This window comes from Chaetodon auriga, chromosome 15, assembly GCF_051107435.1.
Source record: "Chaetodon auriga isolate fChaAug3 chromosome 15, fChaAug3.hap1, whole genome shotgun sequence".
Classification (NCBI taxonomy): Eukaryota; Metazoa; Chordata; class Actinopteri; order Chaetodontiformes; family Chaetodontidae; genus Chaetodon; species Chaetodon auriga.
Window position 1 is genome coordinate 17368471 of NC_135088.1, and position 16977 is coordinate 17385447.

Below are 16977 nucleotides of genomic sequence, written 5' to 3' on the forward strand. Positions count from 1 at the left end.
GTTACTTGGTCTGCCTTTATAGTTTTTACGTCACATTAATTTGGCAGACATGTTTGTCCAAAGCAACTAGAAATAAGCTTTTTATAGGGGAGGAAGTTTCAGGATGCTAAAATCTTATTAATCACACTGCAGAGATGTCACTATAGAAATACATTTACAGTAACAGATGAGACATTGTGTGTGTGTGTGTGTGTGTGTGCGTGCGTGCGTGCGTGCGTGCGTGCTTGTGTGTGTGGAGTGGGTGGAGACCAGATCCTCCTGTAATTCTCTAAATTGTCACAGGATGGAGCTAAAGGAGAGGAATGTTGAGGACCCTCCAGACTCAACCATCATGTCAGTATAACCAAACACATTAAAATACAACACCAAAATTCGACTAATAACACTGAGTAAAAGCTGCATGGCCTGTGGTCCTGTGATGCATAACGGTCAGTGTGCTCAATCTAAAGTTTTACTGTGGGTCACTCCAAATAAATAGATGGGGATACATTTAGGTGCATTTGAAAACTGCTGTATTTTTGAGTCTCCATGGCTGTTGACTGTTGGTTTGATGTGGTTAGATTGAGAGAGGAATGGCCTACAAGACGGAGATGCCAATATTCTAAATACCAAAGGAAACAAAAAGTAGTATTATTTTGCTCACTACTCTCAGTCATATCATCATAGCCACATAGCAAGAGCCTCGTACAGTATGACAATATTGCAGCATACATCAACATAATATTCCTTCATCTTTCCCTGTTATTCCCATTTGGTAGCATTTTGATTGTGACCCTTAAAGCAAATTCTAGGTTGTTTACTCTAAGATTTTTTTTTTATTTTTAATTTTTTGCAGAATTCAACTATTCAATAATAAAATGACAATCTTTGTTATGTACTTTAAATATTGTACTTTAGAGTTCACTTTTTTTTTTTTCAACTTTAACCTTAACGTGGTTCCACAAAGGCCTTTTAATCACGCTGAACAAATAAATGAATAAATAAGAAATAAAATAAATAAAACCTTTCCAATGAGCTATATGGGAGTTTTACTATGTTTCCTTACTTGAGAATAATAGTTCAGACAATATTAATTTAAATAATATTAAGTTTGAGTTTAGGCTACTTTATCACATCTGATCCACCAACTGCACTTCCTCATATAAAAAAAAGAAGAAGAAAAATGAAATACAAGTTGTTGCACAAAATTTAGAATGAGGAAAAAATATTTTCCGTTTTTGCAAACTGCGGTACCAGCCTTCCCATATGTGCAGCCCTTTAACGCAGCGAGGCCACCCGAGCAGCCCACACAGGTGCTGCCTCCGCCTCTGCAAAGCAGTGCTGAGAGAGCCCTGCTCCTCCAGCGGTACTGTGCTGTGTTTGGCCTGCTGCAGCTACAGCTACAACGCGTGGAGCCAAGAATGACACCGGCGCTCCTCTACACCAAGACAACCTGATCGTAAGGACCCATCTGTTTCATTTCTGCATTTCAAAAATAACACAGTGATGGCGCTTGTCATTAAACCTTCATGGACACGATTGATCGTGGCTGTTTTATCGTTCAGTACACTATGGGGATGCGCGCTTTCCATCACTCGGTACTCTATTCCGGAGGAGATGGAAGAGGGCTCCTTTGTTGCCAATCTGGCCACAGATTTGGGTCTGGATGTTCGCAGTTTGGTGCAGCGCAGAGCAAAACTCGATGTCATTCACAGCAAGAATTACCTTGACATCAACAAAGAAACAGGGGAGTTGATCATCCGCGAGAAGATCGACCGGGAAAGCATATGCATGACTAAAACAACCTCGTGCTTTCTGAAAATGGATGTCATACTCGAAAACCCCATTCGCATTTTTAACATCGAGTTGGAAATCATGGACATCAACGACAACGCGCCCGTGTTTCGCAGAAGGACAATGCACTTGGACGTGTCGGAGGCAACCCCTCCCGGTGAGAGATTTTCATTGACAAACGCCGTGGATGCGGATGTGGGGGCGAATTCAATCAAGACCTACTATCTCAGCCAGAGCCAATACTTCAACATCGACATACAGACTGGCAGCGATGGCTCCAAATATGTCGATTTAGTGCTGAACGGTAATTTGGATCGAGAGGAGCATGCAGTTCATAATTTGATTTTAACCGCTGTGGATGGAGGGGTGCCTCCCCGCTCCGGCACAGCCAGCATCGTTATCAATGTCCTGGATATCAATGACAACGCCCCCCTGTTCAGTCAGCCGGTTTTTGCAGTCAACGTTTCAGAGAATTCGGCCGCAGGGACAGTGGTCATGACCCTAAACGCAACAGACTTGGATGAAGGCACGAACGCTCAGTTAGTATATTCATACACTCTCTACACCTCAGAGAAGACTCAGGAGCTCTTCTCGCTTGATCCAAACTCGGGTGAGATCAAGGTGAAGGGGGTGATCGACTACGAAGAGAGTCAGAGTTTTGAGATGCACATACAGGCTCAGGACAGAGGGGCCAACCCGTTGTCCGGTCACTGTAAAGTCATGGTGTTCGTCACAGATCTGAATGATAACTACCCAGAGGTGATCATCAAGTCTGTGAAAAGCGCGCTGACTGAGAATGTGTCAGTAGGGACGCTGATAGCAGTGGTCAGTGTCAGTGACAGGGACTCTGGGGTCAACGGGGAGGTGGAGCTCACGCTGAATCAGCAGCGGTCTTTGCCATTCCGCCTCAACAGATCCTCAGAGGGTTACTTTGAGCTGCTGGTTTCAAAGCCGCTGGACAGAGAGGTAGTAAGCAAATATGACATCACCCTGAGGGTGACAGACAAAGGCTCGCCGCCCTTATCTGAAAACGAAACCATCACTTTAGAGATTCTCGATGTCAATGACAATGCACCCACATTCCCCCAGTCCTTCTACACTATCCATGTGGTGGAGAATAATCTACCAGGGGCATTGTTGACATCTCTTAGTGCGTTTGACCCAGATCTCAATGAGAACCAGTACTTGGTATATTTCATAATGGAGAAGGAGATTGTTAACACGTCCATGTCAATGCTGTTCTCCATCAACCCTGAGAACGGTGATCTCTATGCCCTGAAGACCTTTGACTATGAGAGAGAGAGGGATTTCCTTTTCCACATCGAGGCTCGAGACTCTGGTGTTCCCCCGCTGAGCAGCAATGTGACAGTTCACATCATCATTCTGGACCAAAATGACAACACTCCTCTCATAGTGTCACCATGGAGGGCTCAGGGCTCTGTCGTGGAGGAGGTGATACCGAGGTCCACGGATAAGGGGCACCTGGTGGCCAAAGTGATCGCTATCGATGCAGATTCTGAGCAGAACTCCAGGGTCACGTATCAGCTCCTGCAGATCAGCGATGCAAGCCTCTTCAGCCTGGATCAGTACAACGGTGAGATCCGAACAACGAGGATGTTCAGTTACAGAGACCCAAGACAACAGCGGCTGGTGATCGTTGCCAAAGACAACGGCGAACCTGCTCTCTCTGCTACTGTCACCATCAAGATATCAACAGTAGAACATGTCATGTCCTTTTCAGAGACCACAGAGCTGCCAATAGAGTATGATGTCTTCACGGACCTGAACCTGTACTTAGTAATCGGTTTAGGGGCCGTGTCATTTCTGCTACTGATAACCATCTTGGTTATTATTGTGCTGAAGTGTCAAAAACCAAAGCCAAAGGCCATCAAGATCCCCCCAGCCAACAGAAACAGCGTGATCAGCAGGAACAGCGTGATCAGCCAGAGAAGCTCCACCATCGCAGATTCCACCCTCATCTCCAGTGATGCCTACTGGTACAGTTTGTTCCTCGCAGAGACCAGGAAAGGCAAAGTGGTCGTGAGACAGCCGATAATTCCCAAAGGAGCAGGGTATTTTGTGTCCAGTATACCCAGGAGCATAGGGCCAAGTGAGACCACAGACTCCAGAGCATCCACACTGGAGGTATGTATAAATGGAGTGGCAGCTGGTTCTGGATGTGCTTTAGTGTTTATTATTTTTAAGAGTAGCTTTTGATGGAGCTAAAAAAGCCAACACACATTTGTTTTTGGGTGCTTACAGACAACATAGTGTTGATTAGCCAGTTAATTGATGTGTTCAGCGACTTACTTCTTACATACCAAGATTGTTTTTCCCTGGAGAGCAAAAAGTTTTGTTTTTTTATTTGTATTTACTGTGGATCAAGTCGGTGATGCTTTTGATACTTTTTCCAGGCTCAAAGAATTGTCTGCACTGCTTTATGTATCCCACAGTACCATCATTTTGTAGTTCTTGATACATTCTCAACAGGTCATTTATGCAAAATTAGAAGATAATTATCTCAGCATCAAGTGTCACTCTTTCATATTTCTGTGTTTTATTTCATTCACGTTTTATTGAGTTTTTGAATCATAAAGGTATTTTGGTTGATTACTGGTAAAGAGGTACCTGGTGCCTGATGTCTGGAGAGTTAAAGAGTTTTAACTCTCCATTGGTGGATTTTACACAAAATGTGAGATAACTGTATCAAACACAGTGCAAAATTAAACCAGTTTTTGCTAATGTTTTTGATTTATGACACTTTTGTGACACAAAAAAAGCAGCGTGTCGTAGGGGCCCCCCGTCATGTTTCAGATGTCTGAGTTATTAACAGTTCCTCCAAACAAACATTTTCTCTTGAAACATCTCATGTTTAAATACCTGTTTAAGGCTGGAAAAGGTAAATCTATCATGTGAGTTGTCTTGCGGCCTCTTGGAGGGGGCCTGACCCCTAGGTTGGGAGCCACTGGACTAATCTACACAACTGTGTGCACAGCTCCAATTATACAGTCAGTGATAAAAATGTATTAAATCTGGCTCCACCTCTACCAGCTACAACATTAAAATGCTACAGCGCATTGATGCATCAGTATTAAAATGTAATAGTGTAGTAGTATACAGTTCTTGTCTTGTTATGAGTCTGTGATTTTCAGTGGTCAATGATTTTTTTTGTGTGGTCTGAGTAAAATTGAAATGTGATGCAAATGAAAACAAGAATCAGCTAAGTGTCATAGAGGTTGATGGTGTAAGAATACTGCATTATTGACATTCTGCGGCACTCATACTATATTGATATTTAATAGACTTTAATGCACCTGTTTCCAAAGGCCACAGAATAAAAGCTACAACTACGACTACAGCGAACTATCTGCATTTCCATTGCATAATTAGGCCAAACAAATACACCCAGACTGAAAATGTGCCACTGTTCGATGTCTAATGTAGTATGTAGGTCATTTATCGCAGCTGCACAACACACAATCAGAGAATCACGAGTGGGCGTAAGAGGGGGAGTACTTCAAAGACACCCAGACATGTAGGGGTTCTCTTCAAGGACAAGAACAATATCGCTGCACTAAGTGAAATGCGTCATGCTCGGAGTCTGTGGAGTCTCCAGCAGCACTCCTGCACACACTACACTGTAGTCGGTGTAGAACAGCTGAGTGTGATCCAGATGTTGTTTTCTTTTGTACAGCTGGACCTGCAGACTAAACTGCAACAAGTGATCCACTGAAAGATTAAAGAGTTTGAATATGCATAAATGCGCAGGTGCACATGGAGAGAGAGAGAGACTTGTGTGTGATGTGAATGTATATATTGTAAGTGTGGGTTTGAGTGTCTGAGTTTCACACGTACCACTGAACTTGTCTCTTTTTTTCTGTTCTTAAGTACTCAAAATGAAAGGAAGTCCATTCTACAACTGGAGGTATGCTGGTTGCTAACTGCATTCTGTAGAGCCACTATAATTGTGTAGACATTTCCTATCCTTTTCTATTTGGTATACAGTCTTGGTTTGGCTCAAAGATCTGGTTTGATAACCTGTCACAGTTCCCAGTGCAAATCCTTTAGTCAACATACTCTCCTGATTCAATAGAGCAGAATCAAATATTTCTCTGTCCCTCACAAATACAGCACTCTGTTCCAGTGCAATGCTATTGTGAGCACTCCACATTTAAATTGGCCGGTCTCTCAAGCGCAAAAACCTATCAGCTTACCGAGAGTGGAGATTAGAATAAAATTGGCTGCTGGTCAGACTTTGTGTTGTGCACATCTGGCTATCTTGGTGGAGATTCAGGGCAAAGTGATGGCACAGACAGAAAAAAGGGATTATGGGGTGAATTTGTCCTGAATAGGTTCTCAGCGTGTAACATACCTGAGAGCGCTGACTATTCAGCTATCTCCATATCTTTGTACACAAGCTCAGTGAGGGCACGTTTTAAATTTGTAGGCAGTGCCCGACAATAAAGTGGAGTTTATCCTTTTTCTCCCCTCTGTGGTTGTAATATTGGCCCACCAAATACCAAATAGCACACTGTGATGCCTGCTTGTGCATGCTTTAATTACACCTTCTGCTTCCCCAATGTAGTGAATAGCTTTGTCATATTGTAGCTGTGTATGCTCGTCTGATGGATGATTTGGTGAAAATTCAGAATCCTCAACAGCACTGATTCAAAAGAATACTTTGAAAAATCAAAATGGAACATAATCCATAAAAAAACAAGTTATTGATTTAGACCTGAATATAAATGCCCCTCAAACCCAGTGACATGTCACTGACGGTGGCAGTAACCAGTCACAATCCACTGTTGCATGAGTGAGGACTTTCTAGAAGTTTATATGGAGGTTGACTTGTTGTCTAATTCAATGTTCTGTCTCTTATCAGGGACCCAGAAGAGAACTGCCATGATATAATCATCTCTTCATGGAAGTCTCTGGCTGAAACCTTTCTGTGTGACTCACAAAGAAGATGTAAAACAACTGTCCTCCCTCAGTCCCTCTGCTCCAACCCTTCTTTCTCTCACTCCTCCAGTCCCCCATACGAACATCGACCACCGATCACCTCAGCTTTCTACCATCTTTTCTCTTTTAAGCATGGATCTGCATGATTCTACAACATGTTCAAAATATTTGGATATTGAATTGAAGTCATTTATGGCAGGATATTTGGACATTTCTAGAGCTGCCTCATGTAGTAAATCATCCCTCCTTAATGCTTTGAAGCTCCTCAATGGACAAATTTGCCTTCTCTCCAGGGTTTACGCTGTGTGTTGTAGTTCTAGAAACCATAAGTAGCTTACCATGTCGCCATCATGCTACATTTTTTAAGCAAAAGGTCAGAAAACACAGACTTGCAAACACGTGAATCAGGGTGACTATGATTCTTCCAGAAATCTGATAAATACTGAACTGTAGCTGGTTATGTCAGTGTTTCAGGCTTTGCACTCGTTTCTCTTTTTCGAATATTAATTTCTCCTGTATTATGAGTCTTGCTGTCAGCGAGGCTCATACTGTCAACCAGAAACTTTCCGATGAAATAACCAATGATCTGATTTTAGAGGTTTTTTTTTTACAATGTTTGTTGTACTCAACAGTGATGAATGTGTGAATATGACCAAAAAAAAAAAGAATGAAAGACAAGAAAACTGGAACAAACATAGAAGATACACTGCTTTCCTTTTTGATTTGATTGTAGAAACTGTAGTTCTATAGAAATAATAAGGTCAGAGAAGCAAAAAGACTTTTGACACTAATGTCAGGTGTGCATTTCGTACCTTACAGACATCTGTACTGTTGTAAAACATCTGGGCGTACAGTTATCTTGCTGTATTGGGGAGGTATGAATAACACTGCAATATTGAAATTTTCTGAACCGTGATCGTGATGTTCAAAAGTGAGTGAGCGAGGGTGCACGGAGGAGGTGTGGCCTCAGATTACATTTTTACTCAGTGGTACTCAGACGTCACAAAGTGGGGCAGGGCCAGAGTGGGCAGCATGTCAAGGGTCCAAAGGTGATGAACCATATTTTTCGAAACAGGGTCAAATCTCAACTCAGCTTTCTTCATAATAAGATATTATCATACTTAGAAGCTATTATCTTCTCGATCTAATTTTCACTGACTTTTCCCAAGCTGTCAATTGAAGTATGAACTCGTTCATTCATTGCACACAGTGCAAATTGTATTAATCGGTTAAAAAATACAACTACAGTGGAAATCAGAAAAAAATATTTTGTAACAATTTACTGTTTATCGAAAAGAGTATGAATATTAAAATGTATTCATCTTTGCCATGGTACAAGGGAATATAAGGTCCAGGCAAGGTGTTGTTTTATGAATATTCATGTTTTTATAGATATTTTATGTATTAACTTTTAATGCTGCTTTTGTGAGCTTCTTCAAGGGCATTTTGTGTTGCATATTTGTAGTTTAGTGCATAATGATGTTGTTTTGATAGTGTACATAAGTTGAAATGGAAACCAGAGTACTTTTCTTGACCTCAAAGGTAGCGCTGTTGCACTACTGTGAAGCCCAGGACTTTAATTTCTCAGAAACAAGGAGCTTATTAAGGCCACTCATTAAGGTGCTAAATGATCAAATCTAATTGGATGAGGTAAGGAGAGTGGATTGTGAGCATGGATTATAGTTGCAGTATTCTAGTGCTGACTCTGCACGAAAAGAAAAAAAAACAGTGCTGAAAGCATAGTGCATAAAAAGTATTAAGCAGATGACAGCACTTTTGAAATATGCACCGAATCTAAATGTGATCGCAGCACTCACTCAGTAATGCAGCGACTATTTCTAGATGTATCGAGCTACATGCTCTGAGTCAGTGAAATCGAACCTCTCTTTCCCCTCTCTCGCTGTTGCCTGGTGTTGGTGTTCCACCAGGCTGCCCAGACATAAACACAGCTGGCTGCCTGTTCTGTCAGACTAAAGACATCACTTAATGAGGGATCTCTCGCTGTGGAGTACATGTTATGTGTGCAATCACTGCCTGAACCAGCTGATTCCAACAGTGTTTTAAAGAATTCCTAAATTGCACATGTAATGAGCTCCTGCGTGCCTTCTGCATTGTAAAAGATGTATATGACTGTTGATGAATGAAATAATGGCATGTCATACAGTATTACAAATTCCAGTTACCCCAGCGATAAAATACCTTGAATTGCGACGTACTATGACGAAATGGTAGATGCATTTACTGTACAATGAACTACTTTCTACTTTGTGTTTTTTATACAGTAGACTTTTTTGATATCTTCTGTATTCACTGTGATCGAATGGCACAGGAGGTGTTTGTGCTTGGCATTGTAAAAGTGTGTTTCTTTCTCATTTGTGTACACAGCTCAGTTTCTCCTCTGCTAATTAGCCAGTCAGATTGTACAGTATGCTTCGAGAGTGGCATCAAACCTTATCCAGTTCCATCCCACTTCGCAGATCAGAGACAGTATGGGAGAGAATGCTCTTGCTTTATTTTCAAGTCGAGTTAATTGTCAGATTTTGATGTTGCTTATTTGGCTTAAATGTTCTGCCTGATCATACTAGTTTGAATAAAGCTTTTTAATCTGTCGTTCTGTTGTGCCTGTGATGAAAAATGAAACAAAGTTATTGCGTGTGACTTCTGGAATGTGACACACTCATGCTCTCTCTCCCTCTCTCTCTCTCTCTCTCTCTCTCTCTCTCTCTCTCTCTCTCTCTCTCTCTCTCTCTGAAATTCCCTCGCATACACACATTTTGACCCAGTTTCTCTGTATAACACGCTGCACTAATTCTTGGAACTTGAAAGTAAATAAAGGGGATGTGTCTGCAGTTCAAATCGCAGAAGCAGACGAATAATAGCTTTGTCAGGATTAGCCAAAGCCCAGAGCCAAATTGCATAGTCTGCTCTTCACAGTGACCACACAGGGCCGTCACTCTGCAGTCCTGCAGGAGACTGATGTGTGAGGGCCCCATGAATTTCTTTGTTTGACTGTGCTGTGTATCCGAATAATTCTTGCTACTCATTGTTAGAAATGCAAGTGCATTTACACACACCTAGGGTGTTTTGACAGAATGACAGAGTTAAGTGAGGAATGCTGTAAAGATGTCATAAAGAGGATACTTGGTGAAGCAATGGTTACCACTCATCTCACCAGCACTTCACAGCGCTGCTATATTACAGGCCTTAAGGTCATCTGGTTACTTGTGCTTTAAAAGGTTTGGAAGTAGGTCAGGGGAAGTAAACAGTGCACCTGTGGCTACATTCATGTGTGCTGAGGATTGCTGTAATTCTTGCCATCAGTCCACCTCCCCAGCGGTCTGCACTTTCAGACCTGGTGCTGTCCGTGGTGCTGAAAGGGTTGTGCAGCCCAGCTGTGGTACACTGGGGTGCAAAACAGCACTTTTTATTACTGTTCACTTAAAGGTAAGTTTGGATTTTAGTTGCAGTGTTCTCTGCAAGATGTTTTCATACACATCATATTATTACAGTTATTTCTCAATCCAGTATATTAAGTAAGAATAGTACGAAGGGCAGCTGTGAATAGCCACATCCCTGATTTGTTTGTCAGTTCAAATAGAATGGTGGGAAATGAAATGAAATTCAGTTTGATTATCAGCTAAAGATTTCCTATCCTGTACTAAAACCTGCTGGCCCTATGATGGACCCTTTTATTTGCTCATGTATGGTAGGTTAGAATCTACTCCCTGAACAGAGACGAACCAGTCTCAAAAATTGCATGTTGTTAGTACTGTCTATGCACTCTACAATAGATGGGGGAGGAATTAGGAGTTTACAGACCCATCAAACCTCTTTGTGTTGTGAGGAGGCAACAAGAGCTCACAGTATAGGACCTTTGAGTGTTTCCACAGTGCACTTACATATATCACAGAAAAGCAGCAGCACTGAAAAACTTTCTCATCGCCACAGTAAAGTAGGAGAAACTTTATCAGGTGATTTGTAGTTTGGAAAAAGTATGCAATTAAGCACCCCATTATACATCATCAGGGTTTCATGGTGGAGTGCTGCAGCGCTTTCATTTCAAGTCTTTGGGCTTCATCATAACTCACCTTAAAACCGTCACGATCAGAGGAAGTGCTTTTGCTTGCATAAGGCCTGACTAGTAGACAGCAGTGTATTGATCCAGTAAGTGTGTTTCACTATTGAGTACTGGATTAGAATATTAAAAATGGAGATTTTCAGAGATGGGTACAAGCCGCTTTAGCATATTTTAACCAGTTTATGTGGATTTGCTCAATCCTGTCTCGATTTGGTCGGTATAAAAGTCCTTTTTAAATCAGTTTCAATTTGCACTAGCAGACTTTCCAACATGAATCTTAAACTCTCCTTTTCTATCAAACACTCATGTTGGTTTAGTCCTTAACGGCAGTGTTTGGAGGCCAATGTCCTGCTTAAGGCTGTCGAGTGCAGTCAATTCAAACTTTGGCATGTAGTGGCATTTTAACAGAAAGTGTTCTCTGGTGCCCTCTGTCTGTGCTTGCAGGCCTGGAGTGTGTGGAGGATGTGAGTGTAAGTGGCGTATCATCCTGTGTGAGAAAGGGATTTGGGTGCTATCATAATCAGTGCAAACTATAGTTTTATTACACTTGGCATTTTGATGGGATTCTTAGGAGGCTATTCTAAAACTGGAATATAATTAGGCCATGTCAGAGCAACTTTGCCTGTCAGACAAGTTCATTAGTGCAACTGTACAATCGTTTTAGAACAAAACCCACTGAGAAATGCTGCCGTTGGACAAAAGAAGCCCATATACTCAATCAACAAATCTTCCCTTATGCCAATCATAATTGTTGTTTCCTGTGTGGAAATGATGTTGCATTTACAACAGCAGCAATATCAGTCAAAGTGTGAGACAGGATGTGGGTGCTTGACCCATTTGAATGAGTGAGTCAGATCAGCAGAGGAGATACTCTGGCTGGAGCCCATGCACAATGGGGTCACGAGTCTTAACACCTAGAGCCTTGGATTCCACCACAGCTGGAAGGATAAAGCAAGGAGGTCTTAGGCAAGTGTCCAGTAATGTGTTCTCCGTGCAGAAGTCAGAGGGGGGGATCGATGTGTCATGTGTTTCATTTGGTGACAGCGCTGTGTGAAAAGATAAAACAGCCATTGCATCGCAGCAGAAATGGATATGAACAGGTTGTCACTCTGATTTAGAGACACGCGCTGGACGAGGCAGGACGACAAATCTATTACTGCATCTGCAAAGTCTGCGATTTCATACACTTGATCTCCACAGACAAAATCTGTCTTGTTGCTTTTACATTACAGCTGTTAAGACCTTGTTTTGATGAGGCAAACACTGCTGTAGATTAGAGAGAATTTATCTCTTGATTTGTGTAATATTTATATACAGAGGGGCATGCATGAATAAGGAACAGGCTTCACATTCACAGGGGAACCAGGGACTGGAATTATCTGGGCTGATCTGGTGGCCAGGCTGACGGAGTACTATGATGGAGTTAAGTGCAGTGAGATTTAGGCTCCATCTTGAGTGATGCCTGTGGCAGGTTTTTTTATGTGTGGCTGCCCTTGCCATGGGGTCACTGCTGCACTAGTTTGTGTCGGCCATTCTCTGTTGGTTGTGTTAGATGACTGCATGCAAGCTGGAATCCAGCACGAATACTGTGTGCTGTATATTTTGGCGAAATTACCACATCTGTATAAAAAGGGTTCACTATAGTCTTACTGCAGGAGTCATTCTTTAATCTTTTAAACAATTGGTATCACATGCAATGGACAGATGGACAGACAGACACAGACTTGCTCAAGGACATTGCAGCTGTCTCTACAATCACTACTCCACCCTGCTGCCCAATAACCTCACTCTGAGGAAAAAAAAAAAAAAATGCATATGGGAGCATAGTTTGTGTGTGGGGACAGTGCATCAAATTTAGAATGTTGATCACAGCTGGCACTGAAACATTCATCAAATAGCTGTTGCTATGGAAACACAATTTTCTGAGTCTTATGCAACAAACCCAAAATGGTTCCTATGCAAGCAGGTGAACAATCAGCAGTGCATATTCGCATGGGAACGCATGTTCTGTTCGCATTCCTTGAATGTAACACATACTGTTGTGCAGTGACTGTGGGGGTGAGTGTCTGCATCTTTTCTGTACTAATCAACATGAAATGCCGCTGATAATCAAAGATAGGCAGCTTCACGTTGCAGATTTCTGCTGCCAGATTAGACTGAATTCATATCAGGTGAGGATCATGTTGCTCCCACTACATTTCATCTTCCTACCGCTGGCAGCCTGAGATTCACAGGGTGATATTTATTGGCCAGTGTAACTGACAGACATATAAGACATACAGGTCCCTAGGCAGCTCGATGAGATGGAAGAATCAGTCAAATCCTTTCAATTAATTTTCAGTGTGTTCTTTAAAAAATGTCTGTATGGCTTTATTCATTTCTGTTTTTCCTGCTCTAGTTTTGATTCTCTTTAGCTGATATCTACATCATAGATATTTTCTGTGATTTTAATTAGGCAAGCATTAACAGATGTATTGTTGGAGAAAACATTTTGTTCAACTTATCATTTTTAACATAACATTTTAGAGTGGTCCAGCTGACTCTGCATAGCTTATTCAAAGGAGCCATTCTGGCTCTCCTCCATTAGATGCATTCACCCAGTGATCTATTCTGCTCAAGGCTATCAGGACAGCCTTGCCCTGCCAGATGTTGTGACCGACTTTGCTTGTCTGTTTTGGACGGATTTCCCAGACCCCCTTAGCTTCAGCCAAAAATCATGTAGCTGCACTCTCACAGAGAAATTCTGATTCTTTATTTTTGGTGGTTTTGTTGCTGAAACCAAGACACAGTTTACAGCTGCTGCTCCCTGTTACTCAACTAAAGGCTATCTGTGCCCCATATTCAATGGTGTCCTTCCAGTTTCCTTTTTGGTACATGAGGCAAGAGCTGCTAATTCATTCACTGCCTGATCATTGTTATCTCTAGGCTCTACCCCAAATTTTACACAAGAGAGCCATGGTTACTGACCCAGCAATCCCTCTTTAGTCTCATTTTTATGTGACTCACTTGCTACTTCAATATGTTTCCAGAACAATTCCTGATTTAGAGACACACATAATGCAAGGGATATTCTCCAAAACTCTATGTAGTAACCTGAGTATATTTTACAGCCAGGTCTGAGAATAAAACAGGCAATTTCAATGTACATATTTGTGATCCTGTGACATTACTTTCGGGCGTGTGGATAACTGCATTAACATATGAATTTCCTCATCTAACTAATACAGCCAGATATAGATTAGATTCTAATCTTAATAAATGGGGATTGTGATCCAAATGACCACAACTTTGAAATAAGTAAATAAGGAATCATTAGAATATTACAGTAAGCCATTTTCTTTTGATCCATCTGCATTACATTGTGAGCTAAAATAGATTAGAATTTTTAAAGATGCCAAACAAGGTTAAATGCATAATGACCAAACATACTTCCCTTTGCATATTAACATAGCCAGTAATCATACAGCTGTGCCCACAATTATCCAGATGCAAAGTGATTTGCTGAGGTATGTAATGTCGTCATATTGCCATCTGACCCAGCCCCAGCCTGAGAAACTAACCCTCGGTCCTCTGGGTGGAACAGAATTTAAAAAATACATAAAATGTACTCTAAGAAATATTCTGTCCTTTAATACCCAGCTCTTGTTCAGTCTTTCTCGCCTCCATTCTTGTTGTTTTAGAGAACGTGAGAGGTCATGGTGAAAAGTGTATTAAAGATGGTGTTGTGCTACCACGAGTTGCTGTAGCAGTTTTCCACCTTCGTAATGAGTTTAAGAAACCATAGTTACGGGAGAAGATCATGTAGATTTTAGTGAAAGCTTTAGAAAATGCAGTCATAGGCTCTGCTCTAAAATGCGCTAATTGACTTGTAGGTTTGGTAGACAGACCGCAATGGTATGCATGTGTAACTTAAGTGCACTTAGAGCCTGTCGATGGCAACATCTTTGAGAACTTCACTCCCATTAATGCTTTAGCATAGATACATGTATAATGCCTCAGAATTGCTTCATATTGCATGGCTTTTCCCTTCTCTCTGCAGGGTTAACTGGACGTTAACCATACGATGAAATAGGACCCTGGACCACAACAGAGTGAGAACATTGCACGTGTACTCTAACTTACCTCATTTTATGTTTAGTCATCATACGTCAACACTATATACTCCAATATTTAACACCTCAACCACTTTTTCACCTACCCATGTGACAAGGGTTTGAGGATTTAACCATCTCAATGTTATTTCAATCCATAAAACATCAAAGAAATAGCAGAGACCAGGTTCCCTGTGGTGAAAACTGAAATAAGATTGATAAAAATTAATACAACTACCTAGGCAAAAATAGATCATGTTACAAACAGCTGGTGTTGTAATAGGTCAGATCCAGAGAGCATAACTCCATTAGGAGCAGCAAACACAGAAAACACTCAACAATGCAGCGAAAGGAATGGTCTATTCACCCTACTATAGGCCCCGCCTTGAGCAGACACACTATCTTACTCCCCTTCGGGATTAAGCTCTGGCCTGGGACAAAGAAGACACACATTAGGGTGGGCAGATGGTAAGTATACGCACATTTAAAAGAAGCCTCTTAAAACCCACCACTGATGTAGAATACATCTAAATGAAAGCTTTGGCAGAACAGCAGTCAGCACTTGTAAAAGAAACAATTAACCAGTGAAGACTGATCTTCAGTACATGTTTGATACTTGCTTTACCACAGTGGAAACCAAATGTGTTCAATCAGCTCTCACTCATGGCAGGAACAGTCATTCACCTCAGCATGAAGGAACAGGTGACTGACTGTTTCCAACATTCAGGATATCCAACATACCTTCATCATCAGTCCCAAACATCCAGGGGATGTGCTGGCAGTCAAGGGACGACCTGGCCTACAACATTTAAACTAGCCAACCAACCATTCAAAACCACAGAGGGGATCCCCAGTGAATTAAAAGAAGTAGGTCAAACAGACACCTCAAATTAACTCCCAACACAGGGCCAAGACACGAGAAGCAGTCTGTTTTAGCCTGAAAATGCTTTAAACGTCACTGTTTCATACAGAGGGTTCATTTAGTTCGACAGCTTTGAAAGTTTTCCAGCTCAACTGTCAGAAGTTCATCACTGGATGAGAAGAGAGAGGAGAACGATTAGGGAATATGAAGAAAGACATAAATATAAGTATGAGATCATTTCCACCTGATGCCAAGTAATAATGTAAAGTGATAGAAAATGGAATGAATATCATTCTCCACTCACGTCACATCGACGCTCATATGAAATGTTAACAAATACAATGGCACTGAGCCTAAGCTTCACCCAAAAGATATGTCCATATGTCATGTCAGCAAAAATATTCTATATCTTGGCTTTTAGGATGATGCATTTATGCATTTTACTGTATTTATTATTGTAGTGTAACACACTGCACAATACACATTGTACAAATGCAACAACATCTACGTTTAATGCAGCACTTCTGAACAAAAGTGTTACAGATTTAACAATAACACACAGGCTTCTTGGACTGTCACCGCACACATATAAGACTGAAACAGTCCAAATCAGAGAGGTGTTGTAGCGCTTCAGCTCCAGTCTTGAAGGACGTTTTGCAAGTCACGAGCCCCGAAGCCTCAAATGTTTTTCAGACACAAATAGAAAGAAAGCCCCAAAGCTTCATGAGGCCTCATACGCCTATTGTGAAGACCTAACACACACTGCAATTACACCTATGGCCAATGTAAATCTTGACCTGGGAAAACTCAGACATCAGTGTGAGCACATGCTTGTGTAACCCTTATTTTGCTATTTGTTTCCTTGAGTTTTGACCACCAGCTGAATGCAATTATTGGATATCTTGAAGGTTGGAAATATAAGAATGATCATTGACAGCAGGAAATACTTTGAATTGTAGGCTGGCTAACAAAGACAAATAGCCAACTCCTTCATCTGTATGTTAACTAATGCAGCCTCAGTATTTATCTATTCAATGTTAGGCAGTACTGCCCTGTAACCCTGGCCTATATCATGTTCTCTGGAGGATATCTATAGAGAGGAAATGACTGCTGCTTTGTGGGGTCCACCACGGGCATCTTAACTACGATTATGTGACCTGACAGTCTGAGGTCTACCACTGACAGTGATCCATGTGGAGGGAAGGTTGTGATTG

At 41.5% G+C, this 16977-nt stretch overlaps 1 protein-coding gene across 2 annotated transcripts; it reads left to right on the plus strand.

The window, feature by feature from the left end:
- Nucleotides 1–1234: 1234 nt before the first annotated feature.
- LOC143332714 (protocadherin alpha-C2-like) lies at nucleotides 1235–9341 on the plus strand. 2 transcript variants are annotated; one of them, XM_076750466.1, is made up of 3 exons: nucleotides 1235–3918; nucleotides 5662–5698; nucleotides 6656–9341. In XM_076750466.1, exons 1-2 carry the CDS (start codon nucleotides 1486–1488, stop codon nucleotides 5671–5673), a joined length of 2445 nt encoding a protein of 814 aa, XP_076606581.1. In that variant the 5' UTR covers nucleotides 1235–1485; the 3' UTR covers nucleotides 5674–5698; nucleotides 6656–9341. The 2 variants fall into 2 exon arrangements, with proteins under 2 accessions (XP_076606581.1, XP_076606580.1); XM_076750465.1 differs by lacking the exon at nucleotides 5662–5698 and having other exon boundaries at nucleotides 1323–3918; nucleotides 6656–7104.
- The last annotated feature ends 7636 nt before the right edge of the window (nucleotides 9342–16977 follow it).

What these genes read in the sequence shown, in the direction of transcription:
- LOC143332714 (XM_076750465.1), top strand. Translation starts at nt 1,486, where the DNA reads ATGGCGCTTGTCATTAAACCTTCATGGACACGATTGATCGTGGCTGTT. An exon ending in CCAGAGCATCCACACTGGAG is followed by an intron (nt 3,919 to 6,655) that starts GTATGTATAAAT and finishes GTCTCTTATCAG; the next exon opens with GGACCCAGAAGAGAACTGCC.